Source organism: Cetorhinus maximus, chromosome 7, assembly GCF_964194155.1.
Source record: "Cetorhinus maximus chromosome 7, sCetMax3.hap1.1, whole genome shotgun sequence".
In the NCBI taxonomy this organism is placed as follows: domain Eukaryota; kingdom Metazoa; phylum Chordata; class Chondrichthyes; order Lamniformes; family Cetorhinidae; genus Cetorhinus; species Cetorhinus maximus.
This window is the reverse complement of record NC_135885.1, coordinates 28,287,744-28,309,890: the sequence shown is the minus strand read 5'-3', so window position 1 is coordinate 28,309,890 and position 22,147 is coordinate 28,287,744. Positions and strand designations below refer to the sequence as shown.

At 40.4% G+C, this 22,147-nt stretch overlaps 1 protein-coding gene across 1 annotated transcript in view; it reads left to right on the top strand.

Annotated features, from left to right (window-relative positions):
- Positions 1 to 22,147, top strand: part of atp7b (ATPase copper transporting beta) — a 104,887-nt gene that overhangs the window by 59,538 nt on the left and 23,202 nt on the right. Inside the window, exons 11-17 of the mRNA XM_078545238.1 lie at positions 1,905 to 2,059; positions 6,003 to 6,137; positions 12,050 to 12,244; positions 13,155 to 13,337; positions 14,941 to 15,148; positions 15,621 to 15,767; positions 19,074 to 19,216. Of these exons, the coding sequence (XP_078401364.1) occupies positions 1,905 to 2,059; positions 6,003 to 6,137; positions 12,050 to 12,244; positions 13,155 to 13,337; positions 14,941 to 15,148; positions 15,621 to 15,767; positions 19,074 to 19,216 (1,166 nt within the window). The remainder of the gene's footprint in view (positions 1 to 1,904; positions 2,060 to 6,002; positions 6,138 to 12,049; positions 12,245 to 13,154; positions 13,338 to 14,940; positions 15,149 to 15,620; positions 15,768 to 19,073; positions 19,217 to 22,147) is intronic.

The window sequence follows — 22,147 nt, the reverse complement described above, 5'->3', positions numbered from 1 at the left end:
TTTATATGAGTCACCAAGAGAATGGGATGTTTGGTCACGGGCATCTTCCTAGGGGTTCTCCCTGGTTTGAAGGAGGAATGGGACAAGACATGAGGCTGAGAGAGAGAGACAAGAGGGCGAGATGAGCTCCTCTCCCTCTGCGCATATAGGACTTTCTCTCTCCTCTGGACTTCTCCCACTAGAACCTCCAATGCAATGTCAAAGAATCTGTCTGTCCCTTTTCTCCATACCTGTGCCATTCTGAAATGTTCCATTGTGTGTCAGCCAGTGTACTCCATACCTTCAGTGGAAGTGGATGCATGGAGTACTTATGTTACGTCACGAAAATTGCTTCCAATCAGTGCTTGAGTCTAAACCTGCAGGCGTCTGTTTTAGCACCTCCAGGAGAGTTTATGCCATGGTAATCATTAATTGGTCCCCAAATTGTTGGCTACGACCAGGCTTTCAAATGGCCGTTGTTTATCGGCACAGCACCCACTTTGCATTCAATTTCGACCTTTCAGCAAAATATGTCAAGAAATAACATTATACAGGCAAGCTAGTTAAATAAGGAGAGCTGGGGCAATTGGAGCTTAGAAGACTGAGAACGATAGACATTTGTTAGATATGTATATCAAGGTATATGGGGCTAAGGTGCATAAATGGAGTGGAGGTACAGATCTGCATGATTCAATTGAGCAGTGCAGCAGGCTCAAGGGCTGAATGGCCGATTCCTGTTCCTATGTTCCTTTGAAAATTACACCATGACAATGAACATTTTAAATGAAAAGGAGCCTTTCAATGTCCCAAGAACCATCTGTACTGTAGGAATTATTGCATTTTGATCATCTACTATTATTTAGAAGTTACTTAATTTGAAATTCTGGATAATGGGGAATTGGAATTGTACTTAAAGTGCTACTGTGCCGCTTTGGTGCAATTACTGTACTTAATTAGAATTTTTCAATAACTTGACTTTACATCGGGGCTGTGGGTTGGACATAATGACTTTAAGTTATCAGGAGTAGATGGCATTTTTCATTCTCAAGTCTCTTAATGGTTATTGAGGAGTACTTACTATTTTAGCACTGCACTTTAGAGTTTTAAGTTCATTAGGGGTGAGATTTAGTACTTGGAGCATAGTATAGTATTCAACCTACTCAACTATTTTGAACAATATTAGGAATGATATTTATTTTGGATACATATCAATCTACAGATTTGTTCAGTAAAATGGTCTCCAGATATAGCTTAGTATTTCAATTGCTTTCTTAGCAATAGATGCAAAAGACAGGAATCTTTCGGTATATGGTCGGTAATAATATTTCCAAATCCCATCTCTTAATTCTTACTAATGAAGATCAGTTCATCATTTCTGGTTCCAATGCACAGTATCTTGCATTTGCACCAATTAAAATTCATCTGCCATTTTTAACCTTTTTAACCTATCTTTTAATGGGGAAGGATAGTCAAACAGAGCACAAACAAAACAGGGCTTTGTGATTCGTAGGCGTAGATCTCATTAAAATCACAATATAATTATGGATGAAGACATTTGATTTGTTTTAATTCATCCATCCAGAGACCTAAATGTTCTCTTTTCCCAGCCCACCAGTCTTAACATTTCCATTTGCTTCTATAAGATCACTTCATGGATGCTTCTTTTCTAAGGTGGAAAGCTCAATTTTCTCCAGTCTTTCCTCGCAATCAGGCCTCATGGATCTTCTCTGAACTTCCTCCAGACTTGAAAGCCTTTCTTGTTTCTTGACAGCCAGTACTGGAAAGGACTGGCGATTACTCAGCTTATTTTATGTTATCATCTTGACTTCATATTGCCCTTAAATATGTGTAATATACGATAAAGGAGTATGGAATTAAGACTACAGATTCACAGTATACATAATTTTCTGATTTTGTTCTTACAGGGGAGCCTATGCCAGTTGTAAAAAGAGCAGGAAATACAGTGATTGCTGGTTCTATTAATGCACAGGGTTCACTGCTTATTCAAGCTACCCATGTTGGTCCAGAAACAACGTTGTCACAAATTGTTAAGCTGGTAGAAGAAGCACAGACATCAAAGGTAGACCTGCGATCCTTGCATTGTGCAATTAAACAAGCTATGTTTATATAAAAGCAAAATACTGCGGATGCTGGAAATCGGAATTTAAAAAACAAAAAATGCTGGGAAAAACTCAGCAGGTCTGACAACATCATGTGGGGAGAGAAACAGAGTTAATGTTTCAAGTCTGTGTGACCCTTCTTCAGGGTCCAGCTTTATAAAGCTATATTTATAGTCATTTGGTAGTACAGAACTTGAGTATTTTTGTCTTGCACTCATCAGGACAGATGCAAAAGTGCCATATTTCAAAGGGAGCAATAATTTATACTGCATGAAGAAAGGGCGCTGATTGGTTGGCAAGATCACTCTGGTTGAGAGGGGTTGCCATGGAGAATGCATCAGGGAACTGCTGCCCCACACTTTAGTTTAATTTGGAAAAGGTACAATGCCTGGACATGTTTTTTTTGACTGCAGAGGACAGGTCCCTGCATATGAATATATGTAGCTTCTAGCAAGCGTAAGTGAGCCACATTGCGAGTCTGACTGATGATATTAAATTGATATTGTAATTCTTAGCAAGTGCTGTCCAATCATAGAAGTTGGGGTGCATTCCCCAAGACAATGCCTCGACCCATCAGAATCGACTTGCCAACCAATCAGAACCATTTAACCATGCAGTATAAATTGTTGCTCCCTTTGAAATTTGCCATTCTTGCATCTCTCCTGCTGAGTGCAAGACGAAAAGCTTCGACAGCATGTCTCTTTTTTCAGCAATACTGAAGTTTTATTTATGCATGTGTCAAAAATAGTTTTGGAATGCTATGGGAATTAGGAGCAGGAGTAGGCCATATGGGCCTTCAAGTCAGCTGCACCATTCAATTAAATCATGGCTTAATTTGTAATAGACTTATAGAATTAGAATGTAATTTTAGAACAAGGCACCTTTCATAAGTACTTTTCTGGCTACTGTTTGTCAATATTATTTTCACAAAATGGGGGCAAAGGATGACCAAACTTGAAAGAATCATTGGAGATAATTTTCAGCTTTTCCACTCAGGAGCGAATCACCCACCCACTATAGAACCCACTCATTTTTCATTTTCAAAGCGGGTTCTATAAAGGGTGGACAATCTGCTGTTGAAAAACAGGTGTTCGACCTGATTAGCCAGTTTACCATTGAATCAAAACCTTCAACACTTCAAGGTGTTAATGAGCATGAAATTGGACCTCATTACACTCATTTTCCAGGCAGGAATTAAAGTGCAAAGATATTCAATTTAGGGAACTTGTCTCTCTTGCCTGAACAGCTTTTGGACAATGTCCAGTCCATATTACTATGGGTAGAAGATTGGCTGGCTGGCAGAAAGCAGAGAGTATGCATAAATGGGTCTTTTTCTGATTGGCTGGATGTGACGAGTGGAGTCCCACAGGGGTCTGTACTGGGGCCTCAACTGTTTACAATTTACATCAATGATTTAGATGAGGAGAGTGAAGACATGGAAGCTAAATTAGCAAATGACACAAAGATAGATAGGAAAGAATGTTGTGAAGAGGACATGAGGTTGCAGATGGATATAGATAGGTTGAGTGAGTGGGCAAAGATCTGGCAAATGGAGGTTAATGTGGGAAAATGTGAAGTTGGTCACTTTGGCAGAAGAACAAAAAAGCAGAGTACTACTTAAATGGAAAACGGCTGCATAATTCTGAGATGCAGAGGGATCAAGGAGTTCTAGTACATGAGCCACAAAAAGTTAGTATGCAGGTACAGCAACTAATTAAGAAGGCTAATGAAATACTATCCTTTATTACAAGAGGGATTGAACAGTAAGGATGTTATGTTTCAGTTACACAGGGCATTGGTGAGACTGTGCCTCGAATACTATGTGCGGTTTTGGTCTCCTTAAGGAAGGATGTAAATGCATTGGAGGTGGTTTACCAGATTGATAACCTGGAATGAGTGGGTTGTCTTATGAGGAAAGGTTGGACAGACTGGGCTCGTTTAGAAGAATATGGGGTGATTTGATTGAAGTATACAAGATCCTGAATGGCCTTGACAAGGTAGATGTTGAAAGGATGTTTCCTCTTTTGGGTGAGTCCAGAACTAGGAGGCACTGTTTTAAAATTAGGGGTCGCCCTTTTAGGACAGAGACGAGGAGAAATTTCTTCTGAGGTTTGTGCGACTTTGGAATTCTGCCTCAGAAGGTGGTGGAGGTGGGGTCATTGAATATTTTTAAGTTGCCTTTGCAACTTTCCCGGAGTGTAGTGCCTGGAATTGTCCACAATATTCCAGCTGAGGCCTAACCAGTGATTTATAAAGTTCTAACAGCTCTCATTGCTTTCATGTTTTACTCTTCTGTTTAGAAACTCAAGTAACCCTTATGTTTTTATAACCACCTTTTCAACTTGCCCCATCACCTTTAAGAATTTGTGTACGTGACCATGAAGCTCATGTACACTTTTCAAAATTGTACATGCATTTCCATATTGGTCCTCCCAAATTGTATTACTTCATACTTTTCACACTGAACTCCATCTGCCATGCTTCTGTGCATTTCACAACCTTGTCCATATCATCTTAAAGCTTATAACAATCATCATCATGATCTTCTATTTTGCAGCATCTGTAAACTTTGTAATGCTGCTCTTTCCACTCGAGTTCAGGTCATTTATAAAAATTACAGAGTAACAGACCCCAAAATGACCCTGAGGGACACCACTGCAGCTCATCCCCCAGAAAAATATCCAACCACCACCAATGATCCCTCTAAATTTTCTTCATTGTGCACAGCCTATTTAATTTAGGTGCATGATGCCTATAAATTTTTTTGCACAGCTGCGGTATCTTAAAGGGCAGAGCTTGTGAGCAACCTTGCAACCAGTGCCTTCACAGTTGCTGTAAGGATGTGCACACGTGCAGTTTAAAGGGAACATTGTCCACCATTGCCCTTTGCTCCCTGTCACTAAATCTGGGGGAGATTTTGGAGGCCTGCTTTGCAGGATGGGTGGCTAGAGGCCTGGAAAGATAATCAAAGGCTGAGGCGGATGAGATTGGCTGGGGTTGGACACCAGGGGTGGGGAGTGGTGGCTTCAAAGGGAAGGTCATGGGCGGGAGAGGGATATTCTCAATCGCAGGGGTTGCCCGGGCAGGCACCATGGATCCAGGTATAAAGACACTTAACTTCTGGATATGCAGCCATTGTAGTTGTTGGGCATCCTAAATCTCAGAAAACCTTGGCAACCACATTTAAAGTTGAAAAGCCTCAGCATCATATTTGAAGTATAAACCAGCCTCCTTGGAGCAGGTTGGTCAACCATTTACCTTTCCTCCTCGGATAATGCTGGAAGTGTGAGGGTTGGAGGTGGGTTTGGATCAGGATTCTGATTTTTAAAACATTAATCTACCACCCAACCCCAATTCCCTCTTTTTTTTGTTTTAAGATTCAACCCCATGTGTTTTAAATAGTAGGTCATTGTTTATCCTAATTTTTAACTCTTACTATATACTATCAAAGTATCATAAAACATTTCTATGGAGTTAAAACCATAGACAAATTGTAAAGGTCCCTTCCGACTTGTGTGGATCACCAGAAAACAAAATACTGCTTGAAAATGGCATAAAGACTGCTTTTGTTTAAACTAAGGAATTTGTTTAAAATAATAACACAGGATATAGACAGTTTAGACAGATTGGAGCAATGCTACAAGTTACAGGGAAAAATTTAAATGATTTTCATGTTTCCAGTACTGCATCAATTGCTTGAAACTCCTATCCTAGTGCATTATAAATTGCTGAACCATGATGAATTTGGAGGGGAGGGTGAAGAGAGAAATGAAAAGTAAAACAAAGGGGGAAAGACTGGTTTCCATGGAAATCTGTGGCAATATAATTTTTAACATGGTAACATAATTTTTAATTTGCTCTTCATTTCATGAATCTAAATGAAATATGTTTTGACTTTTACAGGCTCCAATTCAACAGTTTGCGGACAAGCTGAGTGGATATTTTGTTCCATTTATCGTTGTTATTTCTGTGGTTACACTGACTGTCTGGATCATCATTGGTTTTACAAACTTTGACGCCATTGAAAAGTACTTGTCAGTAAGTAGTGCCTGCAATAGCTGTCAGCCTGGAATAATAAGCCCTGAGGCATTTTGGAATTTTTTATGCAAGGGCAAAGCAAATGTTACCTTGTATGTGCTCCAGACAATGTCTATTTTAATGGTGCTTTTTACAAATCAGATATTACAGTTGAAACCAATAAAGAAGTCAGCTGCAGGTAGATGTATGGGGCAAGAAACAGTTTTTTTTTAAAAACAGCTTCTGTTTAGCAACACTATAAGACCACAAGACGTAGGAACAGAAGTAGGCCATTCGGCCCATTGAGTCTGCTCTAACATTCAATGAGATCATGGCTGATCTGATAATCCTGAACTCCACTTTCCTGCCTTTTCCCCTTAACCCTTGATTCCCTTACTGATTAAAAATCTGTCCATCTCAGCCTTGAATATACTTAACAACCAAGCCTCTACAGCCCTCTATGGTAAAGAATTTCAAAGATTCATTACCCTCTGAGAGAAGAAATTCCTCCTCATCTCTGTCTTAAATGGGTGACCCCTTCCTCTGAGATTATGTCCTCTGGCCCTAGAATCTCCCACAAGGGGAAACAATCTCTCAGCAACTACTCTGTCAAGCCCCCTAAGAATCTTGTATGTTTCAATAAGGCCGCTTCTCATTATTCTAAACTCCAATGAATACAGGCCCAACCTACTCAATCTCTCCTCATGAGAAAATCCTTCCATACCCGGAATCAAACTAGTGAACCTTCTCTGGACTGCCTCCAATACCAGTATACCTTTCCTTTGATAACGGGACCAAAATGGATCAGAATATTGTAGGTGTGGTCTAATTAGTGCCTTGTATAATTTTAGCAAGACTTCCCTATTTTTATACTCCATTCCCTTTGAAATAAAGGCCAACATTTCATTTGCCTTCCCTATTACCTGCTGAGCTTGTATGCTAGATTTTTGTGATTCATGCTTGCGGACCCCCAAATGTCTCTGCTGCAGCTTTCTGCAGTCTTTGTGCATTTAAGTAATATTCTGCTCCTCTATTCTTCCTGCCAAAGTGTATAACCACACGTTTTCCCACATTATATTCCATCTGCCAAGTTTTTGCCCACTCTCTTAACCTGTCTATATCCCTCTGTAGACTCCTTGTGTCATCCTCACCACTTGCCTTCCCACCTATTTTTGTGTCATCTGCAGACTTGACGATAGTACATTCACTTCCCTCATCCAAGTCGTTAATATATATATTGTAAATAATTGTGGCCCCAGAACTGATCTTTGTGGCACTCCACTAGTTTCAGGCTACCATTCTGAAAATGCCCCCCTTATCTCAACTCTCTGTCTTCTAATAGTTAGCCAATCCTCTATCCATGCTAATACACTACCCCCAAAACCATGGGCTTTTATCTTATTAAGTAGCCTTATGTGCGGTACCTTACTGAGCACCTTTTGGAAATCCAATTATATTATATATACTGTTTCCCCTTTATCTGTCCTGCTTATTACCTCCTCAAAGAATTAAAATAAATTTGACAGGCATGATTTTCCCTTCATGAATCCATGCTGACTCTGCTTGATTATATTATGTATATCTAAATGCTCTGCTATATTATATCCTTTATAATAGATTCTAACATTTTCCCAATGTCAGATGTTAAGCTAATTGGCCTATAGTTGCCTGTTTTTGTCTCCCTTTTTGAATAAGGGCATTACATTGGCAGTTTTCCAATCCTCTGGGACTTTTCCAAGAATTCTTAGTTTCTGGAAGATTACTTCCAGTGCATCCACTATCTCTGGAGCCACTTCCTTTAAATCTGAGGTTGCAACCTATCAGACCCAGGGGACTTATTGGTCTTTAGCCCCATTAGTTTCCCTAGTACTTTTTCTCTAGTCATAGTTATTGTATTTATTTCCTCCCCCCCCCCGCCCCCCGAGCTTTGCCCCTTGATTATTTAGTATTTTTGGAATGCTATTTGTGTCTTCCACCTTGAGTGGGCAAATATCTGGCAAATGGAGTTTAATGTGGGAAAATGTGAAGTTGTTTACTTTGGCAGGAAGAACAAAAAAGCAGAGTACTACTTAAATGGAGAACGGCTGCATGATTCTGAGGTGCAGAGAGATCTAGGTGTTCTAGTACATGAGTCACAAAAAGTTAGTATGCAGGTACAGCAAGTAATTAAAAAAGCTAATGGAATGCTATCCTTTATTACGAGAGGGATTGAACATAAAAGTAAGGATAAAAGCAAAAAACTAAAAAACTACTGCGGATGCTGGAAATCCAAAACAAAAACAGAATTACCTGGAAAAACTCAGCAGGTCTGGCAGCATCGGTGGAGAAGAAAAGAGTCAACGTTTCGGGTCCACACGACCCTTCAACAGAACTGAAGTATAGTTAGGAGAGGGGTGAAATATAAGCTGGTTTAAGGTGGGGGGCGGGGGGAGAGACCCCCTACTCCTCAACCCCCACCTATGGCACCTCCCCATGCCCACGCAGAAGATGCAACACCTGCCCCTTTACTTCCTCTCTCCTCACCATCCAAGGGCCCAAACACTCCTTTCAAGTGAAGCAGCATTTCACTTGCATTTCCCCTAACTTAGTCTACTGCATTCGTTGCTCCCAATGCGGTCTCCTCTACATTGGAGAGACCAAACGCAAACTGGGCGACCGCTTTGCAGAACACCTGCAGTCTGTCCGCAAGAAAGACCCAAACCTCCCTGTCGCTTGCCATTTTAACACTCCACCCTGTTCTCTTGCCCACATGTCTGTCCTTGGCTTGCTGCATTGTTCCAGTGAAGCCCAACGCAAACTGGAGGAACAGCACCTCATCTTCCGACTAGGCACTTTACAGCCTTCCGGGCTGAATATTGAATTCAACAACTTTAGATCTTAAACTCCCCCTCCCCCACATCCCCACCCCGTTTCCTCCCCCTCCCTTTTGTTTTTTTTTGTTTTCAATAATTTATATAGATTTTTCTTTTCCCACCTATTTCCATTATTTTTAAATCTACAACTAATACCTCGTCAATCTTTCCACCCCACCCCCACTAGAGCTGTACCTTGAGTGTCCTGCCATCCATTCTTAATTAGCACTCTTCTTAGATAATATCACCACCTTCAACAACTCTTTGATCCTTTTGTCTGTGACATCTTTTGATTATCTGCTCCTATCACTGCTTGCTTGTTCCTACAACCACCCCACCCTCAATTTCTCTCACCCCTCTCCTAGCTATACTTCAATTCTGTTGAAGGGTCGTGTGGACCCGAAACGTCGACTCTTTTCTTCTCCACCGATGCTGCCAGACCTGCTGAGTTTTTCCAGGTAATTCTGTTTTTATAAAAGTAAGGATGTTATGCTTAAGTTATACAGGGCATTGGTGAGACCACACCTCGAATACTGTGTGCAATTTTGGTTTCCTTATTTAAGGAAGGATGTAAATGCATTAGAGATAGTTCAGAGGAGGTTTACTAGATTGATGGATTTACTGGAATTAGTGGGCAGTCTTATGAGGAAAGGTTGGACAGACTGGGCTTGTTTCAACTCGAGTTTAGAAGAGTGAGGGGTGATTTGATTGAAGTATACAATATCCTGAATGGCCTTGACAAGGTGGACGTTGAAAGGATGTTTCCTCTTTTGGGTAAGTCCAGAACTAGACCGCACTGTTTTAAAATTAGGGGTTGCCCTTTTAGGGTAGAGATGAGGAGAAATTTTTTTGAGGGTTGTGCGACTGGAATTCTCTGCCTCAGAAGGTGGTGGAGGCGGGGTCATCAAATATTTTTACAGCAGAGGTAGATAGATTCTTGTTTGGCAAGGGAATCAAAGGTTATCGGGGTTCGATGGGAATGTGGAAATCGAAAAGCAAGTTGATCAGCCATGATTTTATTGAATGGCGGAGCAGACTCGAGAGGCTGAATGGTCTATTTCTGTTCCTATTTCTTATGTTCTTATGAAATCTCACCGCTCTCTGCGCTCTTTTTAAAATGAAGTCTCCCCGTTCTCCGTGTTCTTTTTAAAATTAAGTCTCCCCACGCCCTTTTTAAAATGTCTCTTTTAAAAGACTGTTTGAAAATTTATTTTAAGACCTAGGTATTTACCACCCATCGAACTTCAGTGTTTGGTGGGTGGTTGGAAGGGAGAATTTTTCTCATAAATTGCACAAAACAGTTTAGTAGTTACCTAGGAAGAGGGCTGGAAGTCTTCCTGCCTTTTGCAGTCAACCATTTAGCTGTTCAAAAAGTAAGTGTGAGCAGACTTGCAGTCCAGTTTTACCTCCTTCCTGTGGAATAAGCATTTTATCTATGCCTGGCACCTCTCACTGGCAGCCAGGCTGAAATCATCTGCAAGACACATTGAATATCCATTTCCATTCACATAGTGTCACTTAATCCTGGGCTGCTGCTGGCAGATCCAAGGAAACCTCTTTCTCTTGGGCTCACTGGTTTTGTAAGCTTTCAGTTCAAGGCCTGCAATACTAAAATAAATTCTGATCTAATAAAGATACTCAGATATCAGGAGTAAGATTATTACGATAAAGTAAATTAAGAACTTGTACAATATAAATTTTTTAAGACTTAGGGCGGAATCGCCCCATTTGTACTAAGTGCAGTAGTGGGCATGAAAAAAATGGTTTTACCCACTGGCCACAATTTTTAGTGCTGTATCGCCACCTTCCCGCTTTATTAATTATGCAGACACTGGAAACATGCCATCTCGCTGTCGGGCATGTTTTCTGTGCCTATTATGTTGCTCTGAAAAAGATCATTTTTACTCGCAAATTTCAACATGTATTCCAGGCTGGTACATAAGTGCAGTATGGAGGAAGTGATATATTGTCAAAGCTGCTGTCTTTCAGATTTGACGATAAATTGATGCCCCATCTCCCCCTCAGGTGAATGTAAAAGATCCACGGCACTATTCAAAGCAGAGTATGACACTTCTGCCCAGTATGCTGTCACTTTTTGTCTCTCAACCAATGGCTAAAACAAATGACCCGGTTGTTTAATTCATTGCTGTTTGTGGGACCTTGCTGTTTGCAAATTGGCTGCTGGGCTTCCTACATCACAACAATGACTGCACTTCTAAAGTATTTCACTAACTATTGAGCTCTTTGGGACATTCTGAGCTTGTTAAAAATGAAAGATAAATACAAGTTTGTTCATTCTTCCTAGTTCCCATTGTCAATTTTTAGGTAGGATCCATTTTCAAAAACCTAGGGTTGGAGTTTACGCTCCCCCGCCAGCTGGTTTGAAGGGGGAAGCTTGTAAAATCCAGCGTATAGCCTTCCCGCCACTTAACTCTCTGCCCTAGACCAATTAATGGCCACTTAAAGGCTTCATCGTGCCCTCGTTGCTATTTTATCTACAGCAGAGGCATGCCAAGTGGGTAGCCAGCAGCTTTTACTGGGTGAGCTGGTGTCGGGCAATGGGGGGGGGGCTCCTCCTTGGTGGGGGGACCCCTGTGCCCATTGGAGGGCCCCACCCCACCCCAAACCCCCAAGATCGCACTTTCCTCTTTACCTTCCTCACCCCCCACCCCCCCCTCAAAGCCACAACACCCCATCAAATTCAGCCTGTGTTTCATTGGCAGGAAATATTGACTCTAAAGACCATTTTCTTCAGTCAATCAAAAGATTAGTAAGTAAAGTCTGATATGATCTCTTCGTTGTCGGCTTTTGTCATGTAAAAAAATTAGACAAACACAAAATGATCTCTGCCAGTTGAGTATGCTTCTATACTACTGCCAGAACCTTAGTGGTCAGCTGAGAAAGCTCAGTCATGGAACTGTAATACCACCTATTTAATATCCCCATCGTGTAAGTGATATTGTGTTGAAGTGTAATTTTCCAGGATTATTGACTGCCTGAGACTGTATTATATACTGTTATCACAAGGTGTCCAGAATTGGCTGGTTTTTCATGTTGACTCATGAACTTTTCTCTTCTTAGGGCTACAGCAAGCATATACCTAAAGCTGAGCTGATTATCAGATTCGCATTTCAGACTTCCATTACTGTGTTGTCTATTGCATGCCCCTGTTCCCTGGGACTGGCTACACCTACAGCTGTGATGGTGGGAACAGGCGTTGGTGCTCAAAATGGCATTCTCATCAAAGGTGGAGAACCACTCGAGATGGCACACAAGGTTAGTGGTGGAGATCTAGTAAGAAAAGTTACCGTAGAAAGCAACATTTTTTTTACCAGCAGGAACAGTTCAGATTGGTTACACTGGATCAATATTTTTGATAAACAGCCAATCAGAAGCTCATGAAATGTAAGAGTATTGAAAGGCAGAAATATGCAGGATGATAGGGAAAGAGCAGGAGAATAGGACTAATTGAACAGCTCTTTCAAAGGGCCAGCACAAGTATGATGGGCTGAATGGCACCTTGTGTGTTGTATCATTGTATAATTCTACGATTATCTTTTTCAAAGTTTCTTTCTTTAGAAAAAGTAAAGGCAATTGTATTTTTCCTACAAGTAAATCTGGATGAGGATAGCTCTCACCCAAGAATCTTAGTTATGTATGTATGTATTTGGGCAGTGTGTGTCTGCAGGCTTTTTAGCTACAGGAAGCATCAAAGCCAAGTCAACCTTGCTTTCCTCGGCTCTGCATGCTTACTTTGAAGGAGATCTCACTGAAATGTGATCATGAGTGGAAACTGTGACTGATATTTTTCTGTCTTTCTACATGGGGACACAGGTATTTCTAAATACCACCAACACCTAACCAACTTAGATTACCTAACTCAACATAACATTATTTTAATAATTAGCTCAAAGTTTTATTTGTGGAATACCTGCACAAAATTAAAATAAATATATACATTTTGGTTATATTTTCAGCAACCACAGGAGCAGTGAGTTCAGCATTTGTAGTTGGTTAGTGGGTTATTTGTTATTACAAAGTGGGATACATATTTCATCATCTAATCTGCTTAAATTAAACTTCCCTACACCTTGACAACAGATGGGAAATTACATTTAAAAAATTATAACTACAGTTGATGACTTTGATTTTTTCACTGTAGTGATAAAAGCTTTTGTATCTCTAGATAAAAGTGGTGATGTTTGACAAGACTGGAACAATTACACATGGTGTTCCAAAGGTAATGAGGGTTCTAGTACTGGCAGATGTAACTGTACTGCCGTTGAAGAAATTGCTCGCAATTGTTGGTACCGCAGAAGCTAGCAGTGAGCATCCTCTTGGAAATGCTGTGGCCAAATATTGCAAAGAAGTAAGTCACAGACATTCTTTCACTACTACATCTCTCAGTTTCTCAGTGCAGTCGATACTTCATACTAAAATCCCATGTATAACGTGGTGATATACCATAGTGCTGGATTTTGCAATAGGAATACTGATGAGACGTTGCAACTCACTTATTATGGAGTAAATCAGATAGCAACATCAACTGTCTGCACGTGCACAGTTAACTGAGTAAAAGGTTAGGGGTGGTACATTCAGGAGTAAGAGAGTTATTAAGAGTTATTAAGTTATTGTGATAAGTGTAATTAACTGCTAATCAATCTCTCTGGCCTTGAACATTTTACAAGGATGGAGTCTCATTGTTTGAGAAGTTAATTAGTAGCAGAGATTTAAAATATATACTTTTTTACTTCTTCTGGCTGTCAGTTTTATTTTTCTCTTAACTCCACCTGTTTTCTTGTAATCTTTGTTTAATTTCCGATGCATGATTTAAATCTAATTTATACTTCATGGTTTAGAGTCTGCATGTCTCAGAGAGGATTCTTCAGCCTAACTTGTTAAAAAGCTACAGATGCCCATGATTCGGACGTCAGATTAAAGCAACGCTCTGTTCAAAAACCTGTATAAACTTTGTGGGCAGCTGTCAATGATGTGAATGACAAACACTTTATTCATCGCTCACCACAAAACTTGGGCCAAAACATTCAAATATGTTGAACATTTTAATCTTGGCAATATAATATTTTTACCACTAACACCAAAATTATTGTCTATTTAAATTATAATAGGTTTGCCACTAAATAATAATTTGTACTAATTCTATCGTTGACCCACTTAAAAAAAAAAGTATTTTTGTGCTTTTGTAGGAATTTTGTTGTGAAATAAATATTACTATTTTGAGTATTGCGTAATTTAACAGACCAATATCTGTATGTTTAGAACTGTTTTCTTCAAAATAAACTAAGGTAATCCCAGATTTTCCTTTCAACAATATTTCTTCCTTTGATTTCCTTTCCCTGTACCCCAATTCTTATCTTCAATGTGAAGTGTGAGGAACTTCAATTTTTCATGCCTTTTTTCATAACTTTAATCACTCGTTCCTGATGTAATTCTGATGAATTTTTACTGTACCCTTTAAATGGTACTAATATTTTCCTATAGTGGGTTGCCCAGAATTGCATGGAATAATTCAGCTGTGGCTGAATATGTTGTACAACATTAGCATCATTTCCTTGCTCTTACATTGAATATCTCTATATGTTTAAGCACAGAATCCCATTTACATTTTTATAACCCATTTACCTGCACTCATCATTATTGACCAATGAAACTGCACACCTATATCTCTGTTCTTTCGATCTGTCATGTTCTTACTAATCAGGGCAAATTTTCACTTCATATCCCACAGTTTACTGCTATAACATTTGTTTTGTCCACAAACATATCTTTGGTTACCTCCCTTAATCATCTGCTATTCTTTAACATCTGTTCCTCCTCTATGAAACAGCTTTGGGATTTTTCTACCTTAAACGTGCATTGTAAGTGTTATTCGTAGTTGTTCAGGAAAGTTTAAGTATTCTGTATTATGTTGACAATTATCTTAAGGTTAAGCTTTTTTTTACCTGTTCCAGGAGCTTAGCACAGATGTCCTCGGATACTGCACTGATTTTCAGTCTGTGCCAGGTTGCGGTATCAGCTGCAAAGTTACTAATGTTGAAACAGTTGTGATGAAAAGTGAACAGAGTCTCAACAAACAACATGAACAGAAGACACATTTGTTGCATATTATTGGGTCTCATGGTGTCAATGTAGTGTCCTCACAGACTACTGCACCAGAAGGTAAATATTTTGCTTCTAAATGTTCGTTGCTGTCTATTTGAATAAAATTAGATTTGCAAACAATTGATAATATGTCTAATTAAATTTATTTGACTATGGTAAGAATTTGGTTCCAAATATTTTGAACATTAGTAATTTTTATCAATGAAAGCACTTGGATAAATACAGAGGTCCTGGTCATTGTTTATCTCACAAAAAGCCACCAGATGATATAATACATGAAAGGACCCACAGTTTGGCACTAAAGTGCACAAATTTGCTCAAGTGTCTCTCAAAATGTCTACAAGGATAAGTATAGTGAGAAATGGAAGTGCAATATTCCAAGTATATATTGGAATGATGACTTTGTTAGCCTTTTGCACTGTTCATATCACTTTCTTGATACATTTTTAAAATAGGTGGATTTTGAATAATTATGAGTAAATTATTTACATATTAATAAATTATTTACAGACCTTTTCACCATTCTTAGGTGCAGTGGCTTCTCAGGTCTACTCAGTGTTAATTGGAAACCGGGAGTGGATGATGCGCAATGGTTTACATGTTGGAAGTGATGTCAATGAGGCCATGACCAACCATGAAATGAAAGGCCAAACAGCAGTTTTGGTGGCCATTGATGGTAAGATTCATGTAATTAAAATCCCTCCTCTGAACTATCATAATGGAATTAGACGTTACTCCACAGCAATGGCCCATTACAAACACTGGCCATAATCCAGAGTAAATGGCAACAGCCCCAATTCTTCAATGGAGAAGTAGGAAGAATTGGTGAAACTATAACACAGGGCTTGCATGCTTGCTAAAGAACAGGTGCAGCATGCTACAGACAGTGTTAAATGATCCAATAAACAACAGATCAAATCAAACTCTGTAGTACTTGCCACATGCATCATGATCTCCTCCCAAGGTTGCCAGCATCACAGATGCCAGTATTCAATCAATTCAATTCACTTCATGTGATATCAAGAGATGGCTGAAGCCACTGGATACATCAAAAGCTATGGGCCCCAACAACACCCAGCTTATGTGCTTCAGAGCTAGACGCAACTCTAGCCAAATTGTTCTGGTACAGTTTCAACGTTGGCATCTACCCGACAAAATGGAAACGTGCCCAGATATTTCCTAACCATAAAAGGCAGGGCAAATCCAATTATCGGCCCATCAGTCTACTCTCAATCATCAGTAAAGTATTGGAAGGTGTAATCGACAGTGTATCAAGCACTTAACTCAGCAACAACCCGCTCTCTGATGCTCAGTTTGGGTTCTGCTGAGATCACTTAACTCCAGAACTCATTACCGCCTTGGTCCAAACAGGGTCAGAAAAGTTGAATTCTAGAGGAGAGGTGAGAGTGATTCCCTTCACATCAAGGCAGCATTTGATGAAGTGTGGCATCAAGGATTCTTTATAAAATTGGAAGTCAGTGGGAACCAAGAGGAAACTCTCCACTGAAGAGTCATACCTAGTACAAAGGAAGATGGTTGTTGTTATTGGAGGCCAATCATCTTAGTTCCAGGACATCACTGCGGGAATTCCTCAGAGCAGTCCAAGGGCTGACCATCTTTAACTGCTTCATCAATGACCTTTGCTTCACAACGTCAGAAGTGGGGAATTTCAGTGATGATTGCAAAGTGTTAAGTTCCATTCACAACTCCTCAGCTAATGAAGCAGGCAGAACCCACGTGCAGCAAGACCTGGACAACATTCAGCCTTGGGCAGATGGGTGGCAAGTAACATTGGTGCCACACAAGTGCCACGCAATGACCCTTTCCGACAAGAGAGAATGTAACCACCTCCCTTTGATATTCAACAGCATTACCATCGCAGAATCCCCGACCAACAACATCCTGGGAATCACCATTGACCTCAGAAACTCGGCAGAAGCAGCTGCTTAAAAATGTGACTCCTCGCACAGGTCAATGGCTGGGAATTATGCAATGGGGGACTCACTTCCTGATTGCCCAAGCCTTTCCATAATCTACAAGGCACAAATCAGGAGTGTGGTGGAATACATTTGCCAGGATTAGTGTGGCTTCAACAGCACTCAACTCAACACCAATCAGGAGAAAGCTGCCTAACCAATTGACACCCTACCCTCCACCTTTAAAATGCACCGGCACACGGTGACAGTGGTGTGTACTATCTACAAGATGCACTGCCGCAATCCACTAAGGATCCTTCAAAAGCATCTTCCAAGCCTGCAACCTCTACCATCTAAAAAGGCAAGGGCAGCAGGCATGTGGGATCACCACCACCTCTTGCAAGTTCCCTCTGAAGCCACACACTGGAAAATATATTGCCATTCCTTTACTATCACTAGGTCAAAACCCTGGTACTCCCTGCCTGTGGCCGTATCTATAACATACAGACTGCAGCAATTCAGGAAGTCAGCTCACCAGCACTCTCGAGAGCATTTGAAAAGGGCAATAAATGCTGACCTCGCCAGCAATTCCCACATTCCATGAACAAATTTTTTAAAACTTAATTGCAGGCTATCTTGCATAATCTAATTTAATTATTTTGTATTATTTACTTTTTCCTGCTGCATTCAGCAAAACAAAACTGCAAGTTCCAGAAAAAATTATGGAGCTTCTGCTAGATTATTTTAATATTCTGAGTTCAATTTGTACTAAATCGGTCAAACTAGCACAAAAGACTAATGAATTTCAAGCAGAAATTATGTCCAGTGCAAATTTTGCACTGGTTTAAAATGCTGAAAGCCAACTCCACCCATAAATCTGACCATGCGCCAAATTGAATTAATCACCTTTGCGAGTTTCCACTAATTGTACATATTTTCTGGCTTTGAGAAGGCCCTCAAAGTTCTGAAGGGGGAGGGTGAACAGCCAGTGGTCGTGGTACATACTGGTACCAACGAAATAAGTGAAAAAAAGGGATGAGACCCTACAAGCTGAATATAGGGAGTTAGGACATAAATTAAACTTTATAGGTTCAAGGACTCTAATTGACATTTTTGGAGGCAAAAGAATAGCTTTCCTTGCAAAATAATGCTATTCATTTAGGTGTGATTCCCTGATTTTTTTAAAGATTGAATGCAAGTATTCTTCCCTCTTTATAGCACAGAGATTAATCAGACACTGGTCATGGGACTTTAGATATTTTGTGTCTGACTTCCTAACTTTAAGCAGGTAACCCTTTATGACCCATACATGCCTGGAATTAATCAGCATTTCCCTAATTGTTCTAGATTCAATTATTTGATTAAAGATTTTTGAATGCTTTGAACTATTTATATTCTGCCTGGATGCTCTTTTTTATTAAAAGAAATATACAGCATCTATAAACGGATAAGTCAGGTTAGTGTTTTGGGTGAATGCCTTAAAAGGACTGACTAAAAGAAAGGAGGGCCAGTAAACAGCAGGTAGAACACTGACTCATGCAGAGTACACCCAATGAGTAAATGGTTAAAATAAGGAGTATAATAGAGCTGGAAATTGCTGAAAGATATGCAAAGATCATCACATTAAATAGCTAAAACCATGAAAATCGATGGGAAAGAAACAAAGTTAGAAAATAGGGAGAAAGGAGTTAAAACACTGGAAACTTGAAATAAACAGAAAATTCTTGAGCTTTATCAGGAATTTGGATTGGGGTGTGGGGACAGTTTGTACTATAGTTACACTATTGGTAGTTAATAATATCCTACACTAAATAGTAATACTCTAAGAAATTTAGACAAATATTTTATCCATTCTGCTTCAAAATTAATATAGGAAAACATATAGAGAAAGATGATTAATATTGATCAGTATACTGAATCGATGCAAAGCATGAATTACTTTGCATGAGTGCAAATGCAAATGATATAAATATCATGCGTGCACATTTCTGTGAGATGTGTGATCTCGTGAGATTTCTGTGGCATTTCCTAATATTCAGCGAAATTATATGTTTTGCTCTGCAAAGGTATGCTTTGTGGAATGATAGCGATTGCGGATACAGTCAAACCAGAAGCTGCACTGGCCGTGTGCACCTTGAACAGCATGGGAGTGGATGTGGTGCTCATAACAGGTGACAACCGCAAAACAGCAACATCAATTGCCAGCCAGGTAGGTTTTAATAAGGTTTGATTGATCCCCATGTACAGTACTCACTGCATCTGGTTTATTACTTCTGTAATCAAATTTTTTCCTTCATAGATACGTAGTAAATAGGAGCAGGAGTAGGCCATTCGGTCCTTCGAGCCTGCTCTGCAATTCATTATGATCATGGCTGATCATCCAACTCAATAGCCTGCTCCCGCTTTCTCCCCATATCCTTTGATCCCTTTCGCCCCAAGAACTATATCTAACTCCTCCTTGAAAATGTACAATGTTTTGGCCTCAACTACTTTCTGTGGTAATGAATTCCACAGGCTCACCACTCTCTGGGTGAAGAAATTTCTCCTCATCTCAGTCCTAAATGGCCTACCCCATATCCTCAGACTGTGACCCCTGGTTCTGGACTCCCCCACCATTGGGAACATCCTTCCATTAAACCCCATCTGAGAGAGCAGAGAGAGCACTTGTTTTTTGACCTCTGTCAATATCATCATTGGTTGTTTTTAGTTCTGATTGTGGAAGACAGCCAGCTGCCATATTTATTGTACTAAATCCAGCTCCTTTATCTTAGTGGTATAATTATAGGCCCAGTTTTATATGAGACTATAATTCTGAAATGGAAAGAAGTGATTTCTATTTAGTAGTGTAATGCTCAAGCATTGATCTCCCAGAATTCAAACAAGTTGGGAGAAATAAAAGGGAACTATAACTTGCCATAAAAAGTGCATGAGTCCAGCATAAGTTAGCTAGCCATTTGATTTTGGCGTGGAACAGGTTTTATTTTCAAAACTGCTCAACTCTTGGGGCCTCACTGTTTCCCTCTCTCTGTTCCCCTACACCTTCGCTCACTCATTCCTTATCCCTTTTCCCTTCCCCGACTCATCCCCTCCTTCTCTCTACCTGCCTTCTCTTCCCCCGCCTTCCCCCTCCCTTCCCCACGCTCCTTCACCCTCGCAGCCCCGCCCCCCTCACGGCCCCGCATTGCCTCGTTGCGCCGCTGCCCTCACCCTTTCCTTTTCTACGTTCAATGAGATGCTCACACCACAGGTAAAGACTGAACAGGCAGAAAGGGGATGGGTGACCACCAGGCAGAATAGAGGAAGGCAGGTAGTATAGGAGTCCCCTATGGCTGTCCCCCTCTCTAACAGATATACCATTTTAGATACTGTTGGGGAAGACGACTTCTCGGGAAAGCAGCAGAAGCCAAGTTCATGGCACCATGGGTGGCTTTGCTGCACAAGATGGGAGGAAGAAGAGTGTAGGGCTATAGTGATAGGGGATTCAATAGTAAGGGGAACAGACAGGTGTTTCTGCGGCCGCAAAAGAGACTCCAGGATGGTATGTTGCCTCCCTGGTACCAGGGTCAAGGATTTCTTGGAGAGGCTGCAGAGTATTCTGAAGGGGGAGGGTGAACAGCCAGTGGTCGTGGTACATACTGGTACCAACGAAATAGGTGAAAAAAAGGAATGAGACCCTACAAGCTGTATATAGGGAGTTAGGACATAAATTAAAAAGTAGGACCTCACAGGTAGTAACCTCAGGATTACTCAGGCCACATGCTAGTGAGAGTAGAAATAACAGGATATATCAGATGAATACATGGCTGAAGAAATGGTGTAGAGGGGATGTATTCAGATTCCTGGAACATTGGGACCAGTTCTCGGGAAGTGGGACCAGTACAAACAGGATGAGTTGCGTCTGGGCAGGACTGGGACCAATGTCCCAGGAATCTGAATTTGGGAAAGGCCGTTTGCTAGTGCGGTAGTGGAGGGTTTAAACTAGAATGGCAGGGAGGTGGGAAACAGCAGGGAGACAAAGGAGGGGGAAACAAGGATAGAAGCAAAAGACAGAAAAGTAAGAAGCAAAAGTGGAAGGCAGAAAAAACAAGGCCGAGAAACAAATGGGGTCATAGTGCAAAATAAAGCGAAGATGGCTAACAAGGTTAAAAAGACAAGTCTAAAGGCATTGTATCTTAATGTATCTCAAAAAGGTAAATGAACTAACAATGCAAATAGATATAAATGGTTATGATATAGTTGCAATTCTGGAGACATGGCTGCAGGGTGTCCAATGATGGGAACTGAACATCCAGGGGCATTCAATATTTAGGAAGGGCAGACAAATAGGGAAAGGAGGTGGGGTAGCATTGTTAGTAAAGGAGGAAATCAATGCAATAGTGAGGAAGGATATTGGCTCAGAAAATCATGATATGAAATCTGTTTGGGTGGAGATAAGAAACACCAAGGGGCAGAAAATATTGGTGGGGATTGTCTACAGTAATGGAGATGTAAGGGAAGGCATTAAGCAGGAAATTAGAGACGCATGCAATAAGGGTACAACTATAATCATGGGTGACTTTATATATAGTTTGGACAAACCAAACGAGCAATAATATTGTGGAGGAGGATTTCCTGCGTATGTGATGGCTTTTTTTAGACTAATACATTAAGGAACCAACTAGAGAGCAGGCTATCCTAGACTGGGTATGGTGCAATGAAAAAGGATTAATTAACAATCTTGTTGTTCCCTTGGAGAAGAGCGACCATAAAATGATAGAATTGTTCATTAGGATGGAGAGTGAAGAAGTTGAATTCGAAACTAGGATCCTGAATCTAAATAAAGGGAACTACAAGGGTATGAGGTGTGAGTTGGCAATGATCGATTGGGGAACCTTACTAAAGGGGTTAACAGTGTAGGCAATGGCTAATATTTAAGGAACATATGCATGAATTACAACAATTATTCATTCCTGTCTGGCGCAAAAGTAAAACAGGAAAGGTGGCTCAACCATGGCTTACAAAAGAAATTTGGGATAGTATTAGATCCAATGAGAAGACATATAAAATTGTCGGAAAAAGCAGCAAGCCTGAGGATTGGGAGCAGTTTAGATTTCAGCAGAAGTGGACAAAAAGATTGATCAAGAAGGGGAAAATGGAGTAT